The 23,300-nt window shown below is 41.3% G+C and overlaps 1 protein-coding gene across 6 annotated transcripts in view; it reads right to left on the bottom strand.

Moving 5' to 3' along the window:
- The window catches only part of HNF4G (hepatocyte nuclear factor 4 gamma), a 184,547-nt gene that overhangs the window by 5,768 nt on the left and 155,479 nt on the right, over window positions 1-23,300 (bottom strand). For all 6 annotated transcript variants that reach the window (XR_005749522.1, XM_040354454.1, XM_040354455.1 and 3 more), the window contains 4 exons: window positions 13,452-13,607; window positions 7,967-8,054; window positions 7,720-7,872; window positions 5,146-5,382 (listed from right to left, as the gene is read on the bottom strand). Coding sequence is in view for 5 of the 6 variants with exons in the window: in XM_040354454.1 (XP_040210388.1) it covers window positions 5,146-5,382; window positions 7,720-7,872; window positions 7,967-8,054; window positions 13,452-13,607 (634 nt within the window). In the remaining variant the exon portion in view is untranslated. The remainder of the gene's footprint in view (window positions 1-5,145; window positions 5,383-7,719; window positions 7,873-7,966; window positions 8,055-13,451; window positions 13,608-23,300) is intronic.

Genomic DNA, 23,300 nt, shown 5'->3' with positions numbered 1-23,300 from the left:
TGCAAATTAATACTGTATATAATAAACGTGAAATACTGTATTACCCTGCCCAGTACAATATGCAAGCAGGATAACTTCATAGGGTACTGCAGTGAGCATGAATACGTTTGAAAAGTGCAGTATCCATTAGCAATCTATTGAAAATACTTCAATTATTTGCTATGGGATACTGCAGCCTGCATACACTGGGATAAGGTTGAATTAAATGTAATGCCCCGCTGTAACTACTTTTCTTTCCTTACTGTCTATTTTTACTGCCCTCTTTATCACCCATATAGACCATTTAGGTGCTCCTTGGCAAAATGCTAAGATGGGGAGTAACTATAACTTTCAGTTTACTAAACAAGTGCAATGGTGTTGCAATGACATATATGACAATGACAATAATGCAAAAAAAAAATATAGGAATGCAAAAACATACATACACTGCAGACTAATGAAAAGCAGTTTGATTATGGCAAATGGTCCAGGGCAGGTTTTCTTATACAGCCAAACATAGGGAGGGATCCATGTCCAAGGACAGAAGGGCAATCCCACTAGAACTGGAGTACTCTGGTAGCAATCAAGGAGCACTCCCCACAGTTGCTGAGTCTTCTGGAGTAGCTACCTGCTATTGGCCTCCAGCCATGGCTGATTCTGACATTGGAGGACCTGTTTACCTGGCTGCAGATCTCTTGCCTGATTACCTCCACCTTGTTAGGTGTAGCCTCTCTGAGCTGCTGAGAGAGGGAAGCTGCGGAATTTACTTTGAAAGATTTTTACTGATTTTTAAAATAGTAACAATGCACATTGATGTGATGATATGGCTGGGGTAACAGGTCTGTAGTGAGAGTATATAAGGGGCTGGTAAGTAAAATGTAGTAAGGGTTTAGAGATAGGATGACTCGATGGTGAACCCAAGTTCCACCCACCCACTGCACCCCCAAGGGGATCTAACTGTGCAAGAGGGGAGCGGGAGGGGTCCTCTCTTTGGCCTTGTCCTCTGTAGACCAACCACCTTGTGTAACAAAGAAACCAGAAAGAGAAAGCATTAGGAACAATGCTATGTTCCATGACCATAATCCACTATGGAATTTGAAGAGCAAGGGTGTGGAGGTGTCTCATGGAGAAATTATTATCATTGTATGTCAAAAAACTAAACTGCAACTTGGAAAAGAAACCCCAATGGGGTGGGAATAGAGAAGATAGAGGACAGAGTCCAGAACGAGATAGAGAAGAGAAGAAGAGGCTCAACCACCAGAGCACCATTGTAAGAACTTAGGAGTGGGAGAGACTAGTGGGTAGGTGAAGTCCTACGTAGGTGGCCGAGGGATCCCAGGTCTCCCTAAACTGTTCAGAGGTATCCAGTAAGGAACTTGCCAGTTTCTCCTGTGACATGATCCAGGAGATTTTGCTCTTGGCTGCCTGAACTGAGACCTTGGGGAGTTTCCAGGCTTTGGCTATGGAAAGTTTGGAGCCTAGGAGAATGATAAAGATAAGCTTTTGAAAAAATGTTGTGATTTTAGGGATATGGATGTTCAGGAGGGTCGTGGTGGGAGATTTGGGAACCACGAGCCCCATGAACTTGAATATTATTTGGAATATTTTTTCCAAGAACTTCTAATTTTGGGACAATCCCACCATATGTGTAACATGGAACCTATCATTTGACATCCTCAAAAACAAAGAGGGGACACCGAGGGGTAGATATTGGAGAGTTTCAACTAAGTCATGTACCATCTGGTAAGAACTTTTAGGCTAGCTTCTGTTAGGGAAGTGTTGAGGATAACTTTAAAAGGTCTTGAGAAGGCCCTATGACAAGTTTCAAGGTCCCATTGTCCCTGGAGGTCAGCGTCCCACGCTAGCATGTAGGAGGACTTTGAATGGGTTTAAGCAAGTGACGAGTAAATAATTGATATGCCTCTCCTCTGCTCCACGACCTGTCCGCATCAGAATTCATAAGGTGTTATGTGAGGGGCAGTGGCGGCTCGCCCATAGGGGGCGCCCGGGCGCCGCCCCCCCCCCTCCTGTAGGCACAAAAAAAAAAATGACATGTCTTTTTTTTTTTTTTTTCAGTGGCCCCTTTAATAAACTTAAAAAAAAAAAAATCCTTTACTTAAAATTAGATTGAGCGCCGGCCACTATTGCCCTATGAAGCGCCACGTCAATGCAATCTTAAGATTGCATACATGGCGCTTCATTTGCGGGCTGTTATCCCGCCTATTGAGCGCATTTGAAAGCGCTGATAAGCTTCCCGTGCCAGTGCTATTATGGGCGCCTTACTTCCGGCCATTCGTCTTACAGACGAAAAACGGAAGTGACGTCACGCGGCAGCTCACAACTTTACACAGCCTGAGCGGAACAGAGCTGAGCAGATGGAGAAAGAGAGAAAGCCTGAGGGAGATTTCGGTGGGTTTAGATTTACAGACGTTTGATCCAGATACTTCTGTTGTGGGATGATATTGTCACATTTGTTACTTTGTGTATTTCTCGATGTTTTATAGCTGTTTGCAGGCGTGTTTATAGCTCAGCTGTTTGCCTGTCTGGCTCACATTGACCAGCAAAATTTACTGATAGAACTTTGGAGACGGTTGAAGTTTATATCAGCAGCTACCACAGCACTAAATCACATCGGACTGACCATTCAATTGGATGGCTGCCTTATACCGATCACTCTGACCTGTTATTGTAGTTAAACTGCTGGGACTTGTAGTTCACCATCTTCTCCTGGGGCTCATGGAGAAGATGCGGATTGGAGAACTACAAGTCCCAGCAGGTTTTACATACAATAAGGCTCTGAGGTGGATGGGTGTGGTGGATTGCATGCACCTATCAATCCCCAGGGGGGGGGGGGGGGGCAGGATCGGATAACACTGTTATCCGATCCTGCCCCCCCGGGGATTGATAGGTGCATGCAATCCACACCCATCCACCTCAGAGCCTTATTGTATGTATAATCTGCTGGGACTTGTAGTTCTCCAATCTCCATCTTCTCCATGAGCCCCAGGAGAAGATGGAGAACTACAAGTCCCAGCAGTTTAACTACAATAACAGGCTCTGAGGTGGATGGGTGGGGATCAGGCAGTGCACGGGCTGATGACTTTTACTGTGATGTATATGGAGGGAGCGTGATGCAAATCAGGACTAATGTAAAGGAAGGTGCTATAATGTATTTTAAAGGAGGCTGCAAAGTAAAGGGGTGGCTGTGATGTAAAAGGGGGTGCTGTGATGTAAAGAAAGCTGTAATTTAGAATGAGGGCTGTAATGTAAACAGTGGGACTGCAATATAAAGGGGGGCTGCCATGTAAAAGGGGGCAGTGTTGTATATTATGGTTGTATTGTAAAGGTGTACCATAATGTAAAGAGGAGCCCTGCGACTTGGGACTGGAAAGTTGCAGGATAAGTCGGACCCAATGAGAACCGTTCATATCTGTGCAACTTCAAGTCACAGCGACTTCGAAGTAGTTCCTGCATTACTTTTGTCCCACTTTGATGTGACTTGAGGTCCATAGACCTCCAGAATACACAGGCATTGCTTCAAGTCACTGCAAAATCGCTGCAAAAAATTGTGGCAGAATCTTGCGACTTTTAGGCTAACACAGTCTGAAAGTTTGATGCAACTTAAAGCAATGCCTGTGTATTCTGGAGGTCTATGGACCTCAAGTTGCATCAAAGTGGGACCAAAGTAATGCAGGGACTACTTTGAGTCGCTGTGACTTGAAGTCGCACATATATGAACGGTTCTCATTGGAAATCATGGGGTACGACTTGTCGTGCAACGTTGAAGTCCCAAGTCGCAGGACAAGTAATGCAGTATGTCTGCAGTCTCTGGTAATCTTGTGCAGTATGACCGCAGTCTCTGGTAATCTTGTGCTGTGTGACCGCAGTCTCTGGTAATCTCGTGCAGTATGTCCGCCGTCTCTGGTAATCTTGTGCAGTATGTCCGCAGTCTCTGGTAATCTTGTGCAGTATGTGCGCAGTCTCTGGTAATTTCGTTCAGTATGTGCGCAGTCTCTGGTAATCTTGTGCAGTATGTGCGCAGTCTCTGGTAATCTTGTGCAGTATGTCCGCAGTCTCTGGTAATCTTGTGCAGTATGTCCGCAGTCTCTGGTAATCTTGTGCAGTATGTCCGCAGTCTCTGGTAATCTTGTGCAGTATGTGCACAGTCTCTGGTAATCTTGTGCAGTATGTCCGCAGTCTCTGGTAATCTTGTGCAGTATGTCCGCAGTCTCTGATAATCTCATGCCCATTTTGAGTCCTTCATAACTAACAGTGTAATTTTTTAGTTTGTTTGCGCCGATCTGTAAGGCTGCGCTGTATACCATGATTTGTGATGCTGGGGCTATATACTCTGTGCTGTGATGCTGAGCTGTATACTCCTGACACTATGAGTGGAAGCAAGTGGAATACAGGGGACAAAGTGGGTGTATTCTATAGGGGGTGTGGCTTATGAGAAGTGGGAGGTACCGAATGTGGAGGGGCGGGGTCTTGCGCCCCCCCATCCTAAAACTTCACCAGCCGCCACTGGTGAGGGGGATTAGGTTTTGTCGACCAGATGGAGTGAAGAAAATCAGAAATTTGCAGAAACCTGAAACGTTCTGAGAAAGCTGAAGAATTTATACTATCTGGGCAAGTCCAAGGACCCAGGGAGTTTTAGGAAATGGGTACAAAAGGGCTTGCATCTGCAACTGGTCATGGTGAGTAAACACTGCACACATCCTCAAGTTTTTCCCCTACTGTCCTTCCACCCTTTTCTGCCCCCAAGGGTATAAATATGCAGCAAATATCAGACAGAAATTTACCTTTATCAGTAGATCATCTCCAGCTTTAGGACAGTGCTGAAAGCTGAAGTAAAATTCAGTGATACTTCCACTGACCACCCCTATCAGAATCCAGGTTTACACATCACTACTGCTTTTTGCAATGCCTTATTGTTTTAAGGCCCTTTTTTAATATGTTTGTGTTTAACTAAATTTTAATTTATACTATTATAATAACTAATGAGTAACAATTCTAAATCAGCCTCCTTAAATGTAAACATTTACATTTTAGAAATTATAACTTAATCCCTGATTGTGGTATTATATAAAATTAGGGTATGATTTAAAAGTGGACATTTAACAGAATTTTTAATATTCTCTTGAGCATGCTAGGTAAATACCTTACCTCCTAATAACATCTCCTGGAGAAGATTATCAATTTTAACCATTCCAAACAATTTCACAAATTGAATTTGTTCAATCATTTGCCAAGTGATACTCTGAAGAGTAGGCAATAATAAAAGAAGTTCTCCAAATCTTCCTCTGGAATCATATTGTCTGTCATTAATGTAATCTTCCAAGCTAATCTGTACTTGATATCTCATATTTTTTATCTTCATTGGATTACTGAGACCTTTGGCATCTATAGAAAGTAGAACACAATGTATACATTTCATTTACTATTTCAAAGTCTTTAAAAGTAGGTAAAACGCTAAATAAATGTTGAATTAACATACTACAATAGCAAATTTAGGTAAAGTCTGAAACAAAATAAAGAGATCCTGGTTTAAATCTAGTCATGTAGTCACCAAGTCAATGTATCAGGTCATTATGTGAACAGGACTATTTTCCACTTCATTATCCAGAAGTTTTACTTTACATGGCTAAAGCTGGACATACATGTGACAATCCAAATGTTTAGTGTATTGTACTATATGTGAAAGCTTTGAGTGTCTCCATCATGTAAATAGAAAAAAAAATACCTTAACAGCTTTAAGTCCACCCATTCTACTCCAACTGCTAAGCTATTCTTCTCAGACCTTTTATCAATCCCATCCCATCATAATGATGATTACAAGAGATGTATGGAGGCCAGTGGGAGCAGACAAGCTTCTAAGGTACCCAGTCGTTAGAAGAAGAAAAAAACGTAGGCACTAAAAGCTGCCTCTATAGACCTTGGCCCAGATTCACGTAGATCGGCGCATCTTTGAGCGGGCGTGACATATCCTATTTACGTTACGCCTCCGCAACTTAGACAGGCAAGTGCAGTATTCTCAAAGCACTTGCTCCATAAGTTGCGGCGGCGTAGAGTAAATAGGCCGGCGTAAGCCCGCCTAATTCAAATGTGGAACAGGGGGGCGTGTTTTATGTAAATGTTATGTGACCTGACGTGATTGACATTTTTAACGAACGGCGCATGCGCCGTCCGTGGACATATCCCAGTGTGCATTGCTCCAAATACGCTGCAAGGATGTATTTGTTTTGACGTGAACGTAAATTACGTCCAGCCCCATTCACGGACGACTTACGCAAACAACGTAAAATATTCAAAATTCTACGCGGGAACGACATCCATACTTAACATTGGTACGCCGCAAGTACGCCTCATATAGCAGGAGTAACTTTACGCCGGGAAAAGCCTAACGTAAACGGCGTATCTGTACTGCGTCGGCCGGGCGTACCTTCGTGAATTTGCGTATCTAGCTGATTTACATATTTCTAGGCGGAAATCAGCGTACACGCCCCCAGCGGCCAGCGTAAATATGCAGTTAAGATCCGACGGCGTAAGAGACTTACGCCGGTCGGATCTAATACAAATCTATGCGTAACTGATTCTAAGAATCAGGCGCATAGATACGACGGCTCAGACTCAGGCCTCGTACACACGACCAGTTTCCTCGGCAGAATTCAGCTTCCGACCGAGTTTCTGGCTGAATTCTGCCGAGAAACCCGGCCGTGTGTACACTTTCGGCCGAGGAAGCCGACGAGGAGCTCGGCGAGGAAATAGAGAACATGTTCTCTATTTCCTCGTTGTTCTATGGGAGCTCTCGTCCCGCCGAGCTCCTCGGCGGCTTCAGGGCTGAACTGGCCGAGGAACTCGATGTGTTTGGCACGTCGAGTTCCTCGGCCGTGTGTACGAGGCTTCAGAGATACGACGGCGTATCTGGAGATACGCCGTCGTATCTCCTTTGAGAATCTGGGCCCTTATCTTTATTCTTGTCAACAGTTTGCATTTTTTCTAAAGTGACAGGGTCACTTTAATGTTTCCCATGACTAGACAGATCTCTCACTGACAGCCAAGGAGACATCTTCTTATGCTGACTTAAATCAATTGTAGCAATAAATCTTACCATCTTTTTAAATCATATGGTCAACACACAAAAGAATTCTACTCTAACTGCAGTGATCATTCTTTTTTATTAAGCAAATAGAATAGTTGCTGAGATATCACTGAGGTTTTCCAATATGTTAAATGTCCCTTACATGTGATAGAAGTGTCTGCTTTTGCTCTGTTGTTAAATAAGTAATACTAAAATTCTCAAATTAGGGCTATTACTTAAAGAATCTGCTAGGTCAAAATGAACTTGTCAGTATTGGAAAATAGAGCCTGCCATTAGGGACTTGTTTTTAAAAGTGCAAGGGCTATAATTTATATCCTGTTTTCACTACATGCTGAGCCACTAACCTGCAACAAGCATGTGTATAAGTTTTCAGGACATGCCACACTACTTGTCCCAGCTCAGGCTCACTAAGTGGTGTAGCAAAGATATAGGTAACAGCCCGGGAGCAGGTCGAAATCCTGCTAAAACAAGCCACTAATATTATCTCCCATATTTTTTTTTTTTTAAAAGGTTTAATTTAAGCACCATAGTCTGCTATATCTGCAAATTCATACATCTCAATGCCATACAATAAGCTTCAAGTACCCTTTCTATAATCAATATTTTTTTAATATTTTTTTTTTACATTAAAGATGTACCTGGATCAAAAAATACAATTGCCTTTAAGCAGGCATATTCGTTATCATCTATTTGGATCTCCTGAAAAGGCTGGACAAGTTCATCCAAAATTCTGTTGGCAACGCGACTTATCTCAATCTCGCTACAGTTCCTGTGAATTACATAACTGTTTCCTATAGGGGAATAAAGACATTTTGTTGAGATGTTTGAGATTTTTACAAACTTACTGTTTAAATATTAAGAAGACAACAAAAAATTGTCATTTACCTAAAAGCAAAATGTCTTTAAACATTATGGAACGTTTCGTTATTCCTAGAAGAAGATGTTCTCCGGCATGAGCCCTCAATAAAGCAACCTTTGGAAAAAGGATCAATAAACATGTATCAAGTCAAATAACTGGCGTATCTTTAGTTAATTGGATTATATTTCTTAAGCTAATAAAAAAAGGTAAGTGGATGCACTTCCTCAGTTGTACTCTGGGCTTCTACCCTTTTGCCCCCCTTTTCCCTTGAAGTATCATAATTTCATGTGGAAATGTTTTGCTCACCAGAGTCAAGGACCTAACTCCTAACACCTATCAAATAAGACAGTGTCATAAAGTATACAACATAAATAAAACATTTTATTTAAAGTGCAACTATGGCCATGTGATTAAAAAAATGCTGCCTATCCCACAAAGCTATTTAGTAATCTGCAACGTTTATAAAAAAAAAGTACATTTTAAACACAAAATAATATTTATCTTAAAGGTTTTATTTTTTTCACCTTTACAATAAGCAATGCAGTTAAGTAAAGGGATCACATTAGGTTAAAATCTATGCATTGCATATTTTCTACTTTAGGTCAAATAATGGTTTCCTCTGTGTCCTGATTCAAACAGTGATCCACGTCTTATGTAGAACTGATTCAAAAGATGCTTCCATTGTGTTTGGCTCCATCCTGACTAACATTAGGATGCATGGTGTGTTTTGTGATGTAATGTCTCCCATCATGCAACATTCCCCCATCTCCTCTCTTCCTGCATGTGTGCTGTGCACGATGCAGTTTTAACCTGCCACTCTCCTCTCTGGATCATTGCCTCCTCTTTTCCTGACAGAAATAAATGTAAGAAGCACATTCCTGAGCCTCCACCACTCTTTCTGTTCCTCCTGTACAGACATACAGAGCATTCATTGAATTCTGAGACATATAGTTTATTTTCAGGGCACCACAGTCCCAGATGGTGTGTGAAGAAGGAAGCCGGAAAAGAAGCTATGCAGTTGATTTTTTTTTTTAAAAGAGTGATAAAATCAGAACACATGCAAGTTTTTTTTATAAAAACAAGTATATACAGTATATACATAGTTGTATCTATGTTAGGCTTAATAGCTATCAAGATAAGATTTACAGTTACAATAGTGAACTAACCCTTTAATCTGTGATCTTGTGACAGCTCTTATCAGTGTCAGTATCAGCCCTCCACTCATCAGGGTTTGAATGTGGGCAGGCACTTTTAACAATGCCCACATCCCATCCTGATGATGTGGATGCTGGTCCAGCACTGACCATGCATACATGATGGTGTCAATGTGAAGGATTGCAATAATTTGAGTAAGAGACTGGCAAAAAGAAAGACTTTGGTGGGCCTTTCATAACAACTGTAACTGGCGGGGTAGAAGTTAACAGGACTACAAGTTATGGTAAGTATTGTTTTTTCTTTTAAAAACGCTGCTGATTACTAATTCTGATTATTCATGAGTTGAGGGCGAGAGTGGAGGGTTGGTGAAAAGGCTGGAGTTCCTCTTTTGAACATCTCATTTGGCATCAGATGTTTAGAGCAATTGCCCTGCAGCACTGAGGTCTTGGTTGTGATCTCAAACAATATTATCAGCATGTAGCTTTTATGTTTTTTTTCTTCCCAGAACCATACAGACTGTTTATAGCCAACTTAGTTCTAGCATTCCTGTTTAAGACTGTGGTAGGAATATTAAACAAAAGTAACGTTAGAAGGTGTTTGCCTTTAGGCTCTCTCTTTGTGAATAAAACTTATAACAAAGCCCTATGTCCAAAGCTGAAAGAAGGAGAAGATAGGTGTAATGGGTAATGTTTTTTTTTTTATTTGATCATGTGCTATTGAGCTCTGTAAAGTGGCTTTTCATTGGCAAAGCAAATAAGACTAGCCTAGGAAAGGAGCCTAGATCTACAGTATATCTGACTGGATAGGGAAATATAAAATATCTATATATCATGTTTTAAATTCACCTGACTGAAAATGCATGTTTAACTTTTTTTAAGACATTTTTAATAGCAAAATACCTAAACATTCACGATGAGAGAATGTTAAATTTAAGAGCAACTGAACTCTTAGCTCAAAAAAGGCAGATAGAGGGTAAACGGCTAACCACTAATATTAACTGTGGTCTTCATGTAACTGATCTTTACCCCATTATTGACACACCATGGTTTATGGCAACCAAGGGATAATCAAGGAAGGCTACAGTTTTGAGCAAAGGAGTAGTCAGATCCAGGAAGAGGTTGTGGGCAGGCAGCAGCTAAGAGACTAGTCAAGTCCAGACATAGGTCATGGGCAAGCAGCAGGTGATAGAGCGGTCAGGTTCAAACCGTGGTCATGGGCAAACAGCAGGCAGAGAACAGGCAGATCATCAATGAAACAAGAAAACAGAAGTATATTATACCTCTTTTTCACAAGGCAGGGTAGCTGGCAAAAAGATACTGCACTAGCCCCTTCAAAGACTGGAGCTTAAAGTGGTTGTAAATTGCATGCATTAAGATAAAAAGCCTTCTGTGTGCAGCAGCCCCCCTCAGCCCCCCAATACTTACCTGAGGTCCATCTCTATCCAGCGATGTCCCTTGGCCATCCGAGACTCCCCTCCTAATTGGCTGAGACACAGCAGCAGCGCCATTGGCTCCGCTGCTATCAATCAAAGTCAGTTAGCCAATCAGGAGAGAAGGGGCAGGGCCAAACCGCAGCTTCATGTCTGAATAGACACAGGAAGCTGCAGCTCAGCCTGGGTGCCCCCATAGCAATCTGCTTGCTGTGGGGGCACTCGATAGGAGGGAGGGACCAGGAGCAGCAAAGAGGGACCCGAAAAGGGGAGAATCCAGGCTGCCCTGTGCAAATCCACTGAACAGAGCAGGTAATTATAACATGTTTGTTATAAAAAAAATAAGACATTACAATCACTTTATATACCCTGTAATCAGAGAACATGTCCAGCATATTTTCAAGGAACTCTGAAAGTCTTGGCAGGGATTATGTTGGTACCATTGGAAGTAATGGTAGATATTTTGGAAGTCCTGGCAGGGATTCTGTGAGTACAGTACCATTGGAAAACTGGCAGGGATTCTGAAAGTGTCATAACAGATGCTTTGTTATCCATTGTGTCTTTTATTGGAAGTGGACATTGTGATAATGACGGGTCTTTGTTACCTCATTTAAGAGCCTCTAACAATGGGTACAGTGAGCAGCACAGTGAATACAGGAAGGCTGTAGACAAAGCAATGCCTAGGTACAATTATACAGTATGCCAGGAAATGCACTGCTTTTTTTACAAGGAATTTAAGTCAAAAACAAAATTTTCATAATACTGCTTATGCACAAGTAATATTTCTAAATGTTCCTTATAACTTAGCAAACCTTCACCCTTTTCACTTCAGGTCCACTTCAGAAAAAATAAATAATTAAAAGTCAGCAACTACAAATACTGCAGCTGCTGACTTTTAATTAGGACACTTACCTGTCCAGGGCACCCAAAGCCGATCTGTCCCTTGGCTCCCGGGAGGAGGCACCGGCATCTTCAGTAAGGGAAACAGGAAGTGAAGCCTTACGACTTCACAGCCTGGTCCCCTACTGCGCATGCACAAGTCACGCTGCGCATTCTCACTGGTCTCTGCTGCTGTCTTCTGGGACCTGTTTGTCTCCCAGAAGATAGCGGAGGGGACGGAGGAGAGGCCGGACATGGCGTAAATTGCTGCGGAATTAGCGGCGATCTATCGCAGGAAGTGGGAGTAAATACCTGTATTGAACCAGAAAAGCAGAAGTTTCATTTTTGGGTGGAACTCTGCTTTAACAAAGAACATTTTTACTAAGGTCAGTAAATATATAAAGTTGGTTTTGCTATGTACTGTATGTGCAGGGAAATTAAAAAGGTGGGATTTTGCCTTGAACCCAAGCTTTCTTCATTCACTGAGCTAAATAAACATTATTTTTATTTAACCATTTAAGCCCCGGACCATTTTGCAGCTAAATGACCAGGCCAGGTTTTGCGATTCGGCACTGCGTCGGTTTAACAGACAATTGCGCGGTCGTGCGATGTGGCTCCCAAACAAAATTGGCGTCCTTTTTCCCCACAAATAGAGCTTTCTTTTGGTGGTATTTGATCACCTCTGTGGTTTTTATTTTTTGCGCTATAAACAAAAATAGAGTGACAATTTTGAAAAAAATGCAATATTTGTTACTTTTTGCTATAATTAATATCCCCCATAAACATATATAAAAAATATTTTTTTCCTCAGTTTAGGCCGATACGTATTCTTCTACCCATTTTTGGTAAAAAAAAAAACGCAATAAGCGTTTATCGATTGGTTTGCGCAAAATTTATAGCGTTTACAAAATAGGGGATAGTTTTATTGCATTTTTATAAAAAAATATTTTTACTACTATTGGCGGCGATCAGCGATTTTTTTCGTGACTGCGACATTATGGCGGACACTTCGGACAATTTTGACACATTTTTGGGATCATTGTCATTTTCACAGCAAAAAATGCATTTAAATTGCATTGTTTATTGTGAAAATGACAGTTTCAGTTTGGGAGTTAACCACAGGGGGCGCTATAGGAGTTAGGGTTCACCTAGTGTGTGTTTACAACTGTAGGGGGGTGTGGCTGTAGGACTGACGTCATCGATCGAGTCTCCCTTATAAAAAGGATCACTCGATCGATACGCCGCCACAGTGAAGCACGGGGAAGCCGTGTTTACATACGGCTCTCCCCGTTTTTCAGCTCCGGGGAGCGATCGCGACGGAGCGGCTATAAACGAATAGCCGCGCCGTCGTCCCGGATCGCTCCCCGAGGGAATCCGCCCACCGCACGCAGCGGAGGGGGTCCCGATCGGACCCCCCAGCCGCTAGAAGGCAAGGACGTATATATACGCCCATCTGCCTGTCCGTGCCATTTTGCGGACGTAAATAGTCGTGCGGCGGGCGTTAAGGGGTTAAGCAAACAGTCTCTCTAGCTGCAGCACATTAACCAAAATGTATCCCAATACCTAAAAGATATGATTTTCTTAAAGCAGTATTAAACCCAAAACCAAAAAATATATATATAATTCAGCTTACTAATCCTTAGGTGTGGTAGCTGCATTTGTTTTCTTTTTTTAGACTTTTTCCTTCTGTTTTCACCTGGTTATCTTGCCAATAACACCTTATTGTATTACTGGATAAAGGAGCAACAGAAGCAACATTGGACTGAGCATTGTCAGTCTGGGGGGAAGGATGTTAGATGTACTAGCAGATTTACATGCACTTACTTTAATACTAAAAGGATAGCAAAATGTTTAGAGATTTTAAAACATTTTACTCAAATGGTATGGACACCTGCGCAATGTTCTTTCATTTTACCTTCCTAAAATGTCTATAAGAAATCATAAATGTATTACTGTATAAGGATTTCTCTTATTGGAATTGCATCGTTAACTTTGAATGACTTGTTGATTCAGTGAAGCCTAATCTCATTTATTTACACATTTTTTACCTGGTCATCCAGAGGAAGCTCGCAGAAAGCAGGAATGTATTTTGCCCACTCCACCAAGACAAGAAGTTGCTGCTTCATGGATTCACAAATATCAGTAACACCAGCAATTTTCTTTGTATTTATGTCAGTACTTGTACCAGTACTTGGGGCAGTGATCTAACAATGTTAAAAAGAGAAAGAAAATGAATAGACTATATTAAAACACAGTTCTCATAAAGAATTACCTGTGCCTTACCCTGTTTTTTAAACAAAAACCACAGAAGCAATCATGCAAATAATTGAAAACGCTGCTGGCTTTATGGATTCTCTTTCAACATGCATGCAAATAGACAGAGCCTGCTCCCACTCCATAGTATTACTACAGAGCGTGTGAAAACTAATGGTAACTTTTATTGTATATGTTTCCAGAAACACACTAACGAACACTTATGAAAAACAATAACAATAATTAGGTAAGTAGATAAATAGTTAGATCGATACAAAGAGATGTATTCATAATAGAGACCCTATGCATGGAGCATAAATTGTCCCAACTGTATGTACAAAGATATGCAAAAGTATTTAACCACTTAACCCCCGGACCAATATGCAGCCTAAAGACCCAAGGTGTTTTTACAGTTCGGGACTGCGTCGCTTTAACAGACAATTGCGCGGTCGTGCGACGTGGCTCCCAAACAAAATTGGCGTCCTTTTTTCCCCACAAATAGAGCTTTCTTTTGGTGGTATTTGATCACATCTGCGGTTTTTAGTTTTTGCGCTATAAACAAAAATAGAGCGACAATTTTGAAAAAAAAGCAATATTTTTTACTTTTTGCTGTAATAAATATCCCCCAAAAACATATATAAAAACATTTTTTTTCCTCAGTTTAGGCCGATACGTATTCTTCTACCTATTTTTAGTAAAAAAAATCGCAATAAGCGTTTATCGATTGTTTTGCGCAACATTTATAGGGTTTACAAAATAGGGGATAGTTTTATTGCATTTTTATTTTTTATTTTTTTTTTACTACTAATGGCGGCGATCAGCAATTTTTTTCGTGACTGCGACATTATGGCGGACACTTCGGACAATTTTGACACATTTTTGGGACCATTGTCATTTTCACAGCAAAAAATGCATTTAAATTGCATTCTTTATTGTGAAAATGACAGTTGCAGTTTGGGAGTTAACCACAGGTGGCGCTGTAGGAGTTAGGGTGCACCTAGTATGTGTTTACAACTGTTTGGGGGTGTGGCTGTAGGAATGACGTCATCGATCGTGTCTTCCCTATAAAGGGAATGACGCGATCGATGCGCCGCCATAGTGAAGGACGGGGAAGCCGTGTTTACACACGGCTCTCCCCGTTCTTCAGCTCCGGGGAGCGATCGCGACGGAGCGGCTATAAACAAATAGCCGCGCCGTGGTCCCGGATCGCTCCCCGAGCGGACCCGACCTCCGCATGTAGCGGGGGGGGTCCCGATCGGACCCCCCATCCGCTAATAGGCGAGGACGTACGTGTACGCCCATGTGCCTGTACGTGCCATATTGTGGACGTATATGTACATGCGGGGGTCGGGAACTGGTTAATATCTACACTTGCTTACGATTAAAAATATTATTGAGATTGGTATCAGAGAAATTCTTTTACACAGTAATGCCCTGTACACACGATCGGTTCATCCGATGAAAACGGTCTGATGGATTTTTTCATCAGATATCTGATGAAGCTGACTTTCATCAGTCTTGCCTACACACCATCAGTTAAAAAAACGATCGTGTCAGAACGCAGTGACGTAAAACACAACGACATGCTGAGAAAAATGAAGTTCAATGCTTCCGAGCATGTGTCGACTTAATTCTGAGTATGCGTGGATTTTTAACTGATGGACGTGCCCACAGACGATCGTTTTTTTCTATCGGTTTTTTAACCATCAGATAATTTTAAAAAAAGTTCCTAGTTTTTTCACCGATGGATAAAAAACCAATGGGGCCCACACACGATCGGTTCGTCTGATGAAAACGGTCCATCAGACCGTTTTCATCAGACGAACCGATCGTGTGTACGCGGCATAAAAGACTTGTGTTATTAGATTCTCATGGAAGCAGCTATGATTGCTGAGAAGCATAGGTATAACCTGATCCATTATGTAAGCTACTATAATGATATTGCCTAAATAATGACACCAAATTATTTTATGTGTTGCAAAGGGCAAGGCCGCAGCTTTATTGGGAGCATAGGCATGCATTATTTCAGGTGAGTGTGGGGGCCATTCAATGGTATCAATTTCTTCATCCTCATGGAACTGGCTGCATACTCTAACCACATGAGGCCGGGCATTGTCGTGTACCAGGAGGAACCCAGGACCCACTGCACCAGCGTAGGATCTGACAATGGGTCCAAGGATTTCATCCCGATACCTAATGGCAGTCAGGGTGCCATTGTGTAGCCTGTAGAGGTCTGTGCGTCCCTCCATGGATTTGCCTCCCCAGACCATCACTGAGCCACCCCAAAACCGGTCATGCTGAATGATGTTTCAGGCAGCATAAAGTTCTCCACGGCTTCTCCAGACCCTTTCACGTCTGTCACATATGCTCAGGGTGAACCTGCTCTCATCTGTGAAAAGCATGGGGCACCAGTGGCAAACCTGCAAATTCTGGTGTTCAATGGAAAATGCCAATCGAGCTCCACAGTGTCCGGAATTGAGCACAGAGCACACTAGAAGACGCCGGGCCCTCAGGCCACCCCCATGAAGTCTGTTTCTGATTGTTTGGTCAGAGACATTCACACCAGTGGCCTGCTGAAGGTCATTTTGTAGGGCTCTGGCAGTGCTCATCCTGTTCCTGCTTGCACAAAGGAGCAGATACTGGTCTTGCCGATGGGTTAAGGGCCTTCTACGGCTCTGTCCAGCTCTCCTAGAGTAACTGCCTGTCTCCTGAAATCTCCTCCATGCTCTTAAGACTGTGCTGGGAGACACGGCAAACCTTTTGGCAATGACACATATTGATGTGCCATCCTGGAGGAGTTGGACTGCTTGAGCAACCTTTATAGGGTCCAAGTATCGCCTCGTGCTACCTGTATTGACACTGACCCTAGCCAAATGCAAAACGAGTGAAAAACAGTCAGAAAATATGAGTAGGGGAAAAAAATGTCAGACACCTCCACCTGAAAAAACATTCCTGTTTTGGAGGTTGTCTCATTGTTGCCCATCTAGTGCATCTGTTGTTAAAGCAGCTGAGACTGATTAACAACCCCCTCTGTATACACCCCTTCCCCTCTGCTACTTAACTGACCAGATCAATATGCCAGGAGTTCTGATTCAAAAGTGTTCCTTTATTTTTTTGAGCAGTATATATATATATATATATATATATATATATATATATATACACATACACACACACAAACATGCACATGGATTGTTTTTCAGCGGGAACACAGGGAAGCGCAGTTCTGCCACCTTTGGTACTGAATGGTACTGTATGTAATAGCAAGGGGTGCTGGGGTGTGCTGGAGTGTATATTGATGCTAGCTGCTGGAGGATCTATTACTATTTTTGAATGGTTGTTTATTGATGTTGGAGGGATCTATTGTTTTTGGTTTGCTGGAGGGGGGCTAATGTTGCTGGAGGGTCAATTGTCGCTGGATAGGATCTGCTGTTGAGGGAGGGGTCTATTTATACTGGCTGCTGTGAGATCTGTGGTTGCTAGAGAGGGTATATTGCTGCTGGCTGTAGGGGATCTATGTTATTGCTTTTCTCGTTATCATTACCAAATTCCATACAAATTACTTAGCGCCACAAAATGATACTTGTCATTGTATGTTTTAAAAAGCAGCAGCACTGAGAGGTGTGTAGAGGTGGAATCAAGAAATGATGCTCGGAGATGGGTAGGGGTCGGAGATAACAATTGACTCGGAAAGTTCCTGTGTTCCTGTGTTTTTCTCTGAGAAAAAAATCCATATATATATATGTATATGTATATATATATATATATATATATATATATATATATATACACTACACAACCAACAAGAATATAATTACTGTACATAGAAAAAAATGCTCCTCTCCCAACTGTCTTCAAATAATAGCATATATAATGATAAAAAGTAGTATATGATATACATTTATCATTAAGGAATAAATTACTACCATAAACTACTACCTTTAGTGCAAAAGCAGTAAAAGAAAAAAAAATGCAGATTAACTTCAAGAAAGTCACATGAAGCTTTTATGATAGTTCCAAGGTGTTTTTATTTTCAATGACCTTGAAGGTCGGCAAAGAAAAGCTTATTAAACTTTAACAAGCTAGACTTATGTAGGCAAAAACAAAATATTTCAAATCAAGGAATGAATTTATTCTTTCATTTCTGTGGTGAAAGAAATTCCTTTACCTAATTTGTGTTTTTTACTAAAGAATTTACTAAAGAATTTCAAAATATAAAAAAAAAGCAAGCTTCTCTTCAAGCAACATCGGCCAAGATTAATATAGTATCACATTTTAATGCAACAGAATAAATAAATGTTATACATTTTTAAGGATTAAAGGCTTTGCTGGACTGCATGTAAAGTTAAAGTGGTTCTAAAGGCAGAAGTTTTTTTTTTTTATCAAGCAATCTATACATTCAAATTAAAAACCTTCTGTGTGCAGCAGCCCCCTTAATACTTACCTGAGCCCCCTCTCGATCCAGGGATGTTGCATGAGAGCCTCAGTTGTCTGGGACTCTCCCTCCTCATTGGTTGAGTCACAGCAGAGGTGCCATTGGCTCCTGCTGCTGTCAATCAAAGTCAGTGAGCCAATGAGGCGAGAGATGGGAATGGGGACACAGAGCATTGGCTCGGCTCGGTTGCCCCCATAGCAAGCTGCCTGCTGTGTGGGCACCCCGCAGGAGGGAGGGGCCAGGAGAGCCAGTGAGGTACTTGAGAAGAGGCGGATCTGGACTGCTCTGTGCAAAACCATTGCACAGAGCAGGTAAGTATGACTTGTTTGTTATTTTTAAACAAAAAAACAAGTCTTTAATACCACTTTAACCACTTGACCACTGGGCACTTAAACCCCCTTTCTAACCAGATCAATTTTCAGCTTTCGGTGCTCTCACAATTTGAATGGCAATTACTCAGTCATACAACACCGTACCCATATGAAATTTGTGTCCTTTTTTTCACACAAATAGAGCTTTATTTTGGTGGTATTTGATCACCTCTGGGGTTTTTTTTTTTTTTGCACTATAAAAGAAAAAAGACTGAAAATTCGGTAAAAATAAATGAATTTTTCTCGTTTCTGTCATATTAGCAGGTTATTTCTCACACACAGCATATGCATACCACAAATTACACAAAACACATTCTGCTATTCCTCCCGAGTATGGCGATACCACATGTGTGAGACTTTTACACAGCGTGGCCACATACACAGGCCCAACATGCAGGGAGCACCATCAGGCGTTCTGGAGCACCTAGGCCAATTCTGACATTTCTCTCCTACGTGTAAAAATCATCATTTATTTGCTAGAAAATTACATAGAACCCCCAAACATTATATATGCTTTTTTAGCAAATACCCTAGAAAATACAATGGCATTACAACTTTTTATCTCGCACCGTATTTGCGCAGCAATTTTTCGAACGTATTTAAAAAAAAAAAGTGTTGTGCTTAAAAAAAACACAAAACAGTTAAGTAAAAAAAAAAAAGTATAAATGAGATGCAATAATCAGCTGACTTATGTTAAATATTAAAGTGGCTCCTGTCGGAGGGAGAGGAGAGGAGAAATAATTACAAATAAGGGTAAAGGGGGAGTCCCAAACCCCCGCTGTGTTGGGTTGGGGTGCTGGTACCCCTGACCCCCAAAATTATTTCTCTCTGAAGAAGTACACATTGGAGAGTCATTGAAATAATAACATCATGATGAACTTAGGAGAAGAGGAAATATATATAACACTCATATTGTGACTGACAATCCCTGGATGGTGTTTTGTTTTTTGTTTTTTTTCTCCTCTCAAATGATGGAATTCAACCCAAATTGGTCAGTTGACCCAATAGGATAATGGATGGAAATATATAAAAATCCGGTCTGGGTTATTTGTATGAACTTTATTTAGTTTATTTATTATTTGAGAAGGGGACTAAAGAAAATAGGGATAAATTATCATATTTGTTATTTTTGGTTATAATGATCAATCCCTAGTTATGGTAATTTAAATATTTAAAAGTTAATTAGCTAGTGGGGGTGGAGGAAGGAGTAGGGGAAGTTAAAAGGTAGATAGGTTTAACATAAAAATCACATTAAGGGAATAGAAGCGGTATAGAAGGGAGGGGAGGGGATGATTTTTCTTTTGGGTTTTTTTTTGTGGTGTTTTTGAATGGGAAGCGGTGTGAGAAGGCTTTCCCTTATAAGGGGGGGGGGGGGGGTAATAACACAAAGAAGATAACACAGAGAACACAGAGAGGGAGGGGAGTACATAGGGGTGGGGGGGAGAACATAGGGGTGGGAGGGAGGGGGTGAAGGAATATGTAATATTATAATCTAATAACACAGTTATATAAATATATATATATTTTTTTTTATGTTTGGATTATGAATGGAAAGCAGTGTGACAAGGCTTTCCCCTATAACACTAACACTGGGGAGGAATTGGAAGGGGGAGGGAGGAGAAGGTGGGGGGGTAATAACACAAGATGATTACATAGATGACACAGAGAGGGGGTGGGAGGGCGCGGGTAGGGTACATATATAAAAGGAATGGGGTTTTTTTTTTGTTCCTCCCTCTACTTCTTTTGATTTAATCCCATTAGGGTAAAGGATCAATAACAAGATTGGGTTCCCATCTTAAAAAGGGAAGGAGATTTGTAAAGAGGGGAAAATAGATAAGAAATATAGAAGTTAAAATAGGTAATAAGATGCGTAATATTAAAATGTATGATGTATATATAAGGGTGTACATATAAGATATGGATTTGTATTGAGACTCTGGCGAGGGGAAGAGAGAAGAGGAAAGAATAGGGAGGGAGAAATGGGAGGGGGAGGGAGGGCAACCGGGGGACGAGATAAGAATGAGGGACATTGGGGGAATTACATGTCAGGCTTCATTCACACTAGTGCTTTTTTTGATGCATTTTGCATTTTGCAGAAATGCAGGGAAATTTTTTAACATGGTTTCCTATGGAACATGTCCACATCAATGCTTGTTTGTGCCTCTGCATTTTTGGAAAGGGTCGGAAACTTTTTTTTCCTGCAAAAAGCAGCGTTTTGCATGTAATAGAATTCAATGAACCCGCATCCATAACGCAAGTACCGCGTTTTTGCCGCGCTTTTTCTGCTGTTTGCGATTTTTTTTAGCCTGTATATAGCTGGTTGTTAAAGGAAATGTAAGAACATTTAAATTACTGGCAGAAAAGAGAAAGATAATGATAATGAAAGGGGGAGGGGGTGGGTTTTTTTTTCTTCTTCTCTTTTCCTCCCTCTCTTTCTCCCCTGTGTGCCCTGGTCCATCTGTCCTCTCTATGGTATTTTTTTTATTTTTTTTTCTCTTTGCTCTGGGTAACAGAGATTGGGAGCAATGGAATCTTTGTTAATTATGTTGTTTAATGTAAGGGAATTAAATATCCCCGAAAAACGTTGGATGTTATTACAGGACCTCAAGAAACAGCATATTGACATTGCTCTCATTCAGGAAGCCCATTTTAAGGAAAAAAAAACATTCCATGCTGAGGAATAGAGATTATTCAGTGGTGTACCATGCAACTAACCCAGTCTCTAAAACAAAGGGTGCATCAATTTTGATATCTAATAGGGTGGCCTGGGTCCACAGAGACTCCTTGATAGATGGGGAAGGAATATATCTGTTTTTAAAAGGAACAATTGGAGGAATAGGAGTGACGTTGGCGTCCTACTATGCCCCCAATATACAACAAGAAGTATATGTTCAAAAAATTATGAAAAGATTAGTGGAATTCACAGAAGGGCAGTTAATTCTGGGAGGAGATCTCAATGTTCCGTTAATACCTAGTGAGGATACTTCATCAGGGACATCATCAGTACCACCTAAAGTATGGAAGGGGATTACAAAGGCAATGATAGAGGCAAAAATGGTGGACATATGGCGAATGCTACATCCGAAGAAAAGAGATTTTTCTTGTTATTCTAAATCTCATAAGGTATATTCACGAATAGATGTTTTTTTTATTCCTCACAAACAATTACTTTCAGTCAGGGAAACCACTATTGGTATGATCACCTGGTCAGATCATGCACCGATCTTTCTGAGATATGATTTGGCAGAGAGAAATCATTCAGCACCAATAATGGGTTTTTTTTTAACACCTGAAAAGCAAAAGCCATAATGAGCTAGTATGCACCGCATACTAGCTCATTATGAAATACTTACCTTGAAACGAGGTGTGAGGAACTTACCTGGTCCACGCCGAGGGAGATGTCATCTTGCCTCGGCGTGTCTTCCGGGTATCGCCGCTCCAGCGCTGTGATTGGCTGGAGCGGCGATGTCGTCACTCCCGCGCATGCGCGCGGGAGACTTCTCCCTGGCAAGGTCCGACGGCTGCCGGGCGTTTGGCCGAGGATCTCTGATACGCATGCGCCGCTGCAGTCAGCAGCGCATTGCGCGGGGAATATCTCCTAAACCTTACAGGTTTAGGAGATATTCTTTATACCTACAGGTAAGCCATATTATAGGCTTACCTGTTGGTTAAAGTGGTAGTACAGAGATTACTACCACTTTAATGAAAGCTTACTGCAGGACCCAATGGTGATGGAGGATATTCGGAAAGAGGTGAAATGGTTCTTTCAGGTGAATGATAACTCAGAAAGTACACTGGGAGTAATTTGGGAAACACATAAATCTGTAATATGAGGTGTACTGATTAAACATGGAGCAAGGATTAAGAAAGAGAGAGAAGTTAAATTAATAGGTCTATTAGGAAAAATTCAAACCCTAGAGGCACGACATAAGCATTCCCAGACTACGGAAGTAGAACGGGAATTATTAGAAACCCGAAGACAAGTAACTGAGCTACTACAATATAGAGCTAAAATGGCATTACAAATAGGACGTAAATGTAGCTGTGAATCAGGTAAAAAGTGTGGAAGACAATTAGCAAGAGCCTTACAGGAAATACAGACAAGGACATATATACCATTGGTTAAAAAGAAAAATGGAAATGAGGTTCAATTACCTGGAATAATTGCAGAGGAATTTGGCGACTACTACTCCTCACTTTATAACCTAGAATTGAATGAGCCAGATCAAGTAGAGATGGAGGAATATTTAATTTCAAGTGGTATGCCGAGTTTGACGACAGAGGTTGGTGAGGAATTGCAGTCGCCAATAACATTGTAAGAAGTTCCAAATGCAGTAAAATTAGCAAAAGTAGGTAAAGCACCAGGTCCAGACGGATTTACAGCATGGTACTATAAGACATTTATTTCTGAGTTGGGACCTTATATGGTCAGAATGTTTAACAAACTGGGGGATACAGCTACCTTTCATCCAGAGACAGTGAAAGCTACAATTTCAGTGATACCAAAAGAGGGTAAGGATCCACAACAATGTAGTAGTTATAGGCCAATATCATTGCTGAACGCTGATTTCAAAGTATTTAGTAAGATAATAGCCCTAAGGCCGCGTACACACGATAGGATCGCCAGAGGAGAACGGTCTGAAGGACCGTTTTCATCAGTCCAAACCGATCGTGTGTAGGCCCCATAGGTTCTTTAACCTTCGGTCAAAAAAATGAGAACTTGCTTTAAAATTGAACCGATGGACGCCTAACCGATAGGTCAAAACCAATCGTTAGTTCTGACACGATTGTTTTTTTAACCGATGGTGTGTAGGCGCGATGGACCATCAGTCAGGTTC

Source organism: Rana temporaria, chromosome 5 (assembly GCF_905171775.1).
Source record: "Rana temporaria chromosome 5, aRanTem1.1, whole genome shotgun sequence".
NCBI classification, from domain to species: domain Eukaryota; kingdom Metazoa; phylum Chordata; class Amphibia; order Anura; family Ranidae; genus Rana; species Rana temporaria.
This window is presented reverse-complemented; position numbering and strand designations above follow the sequence as displayed.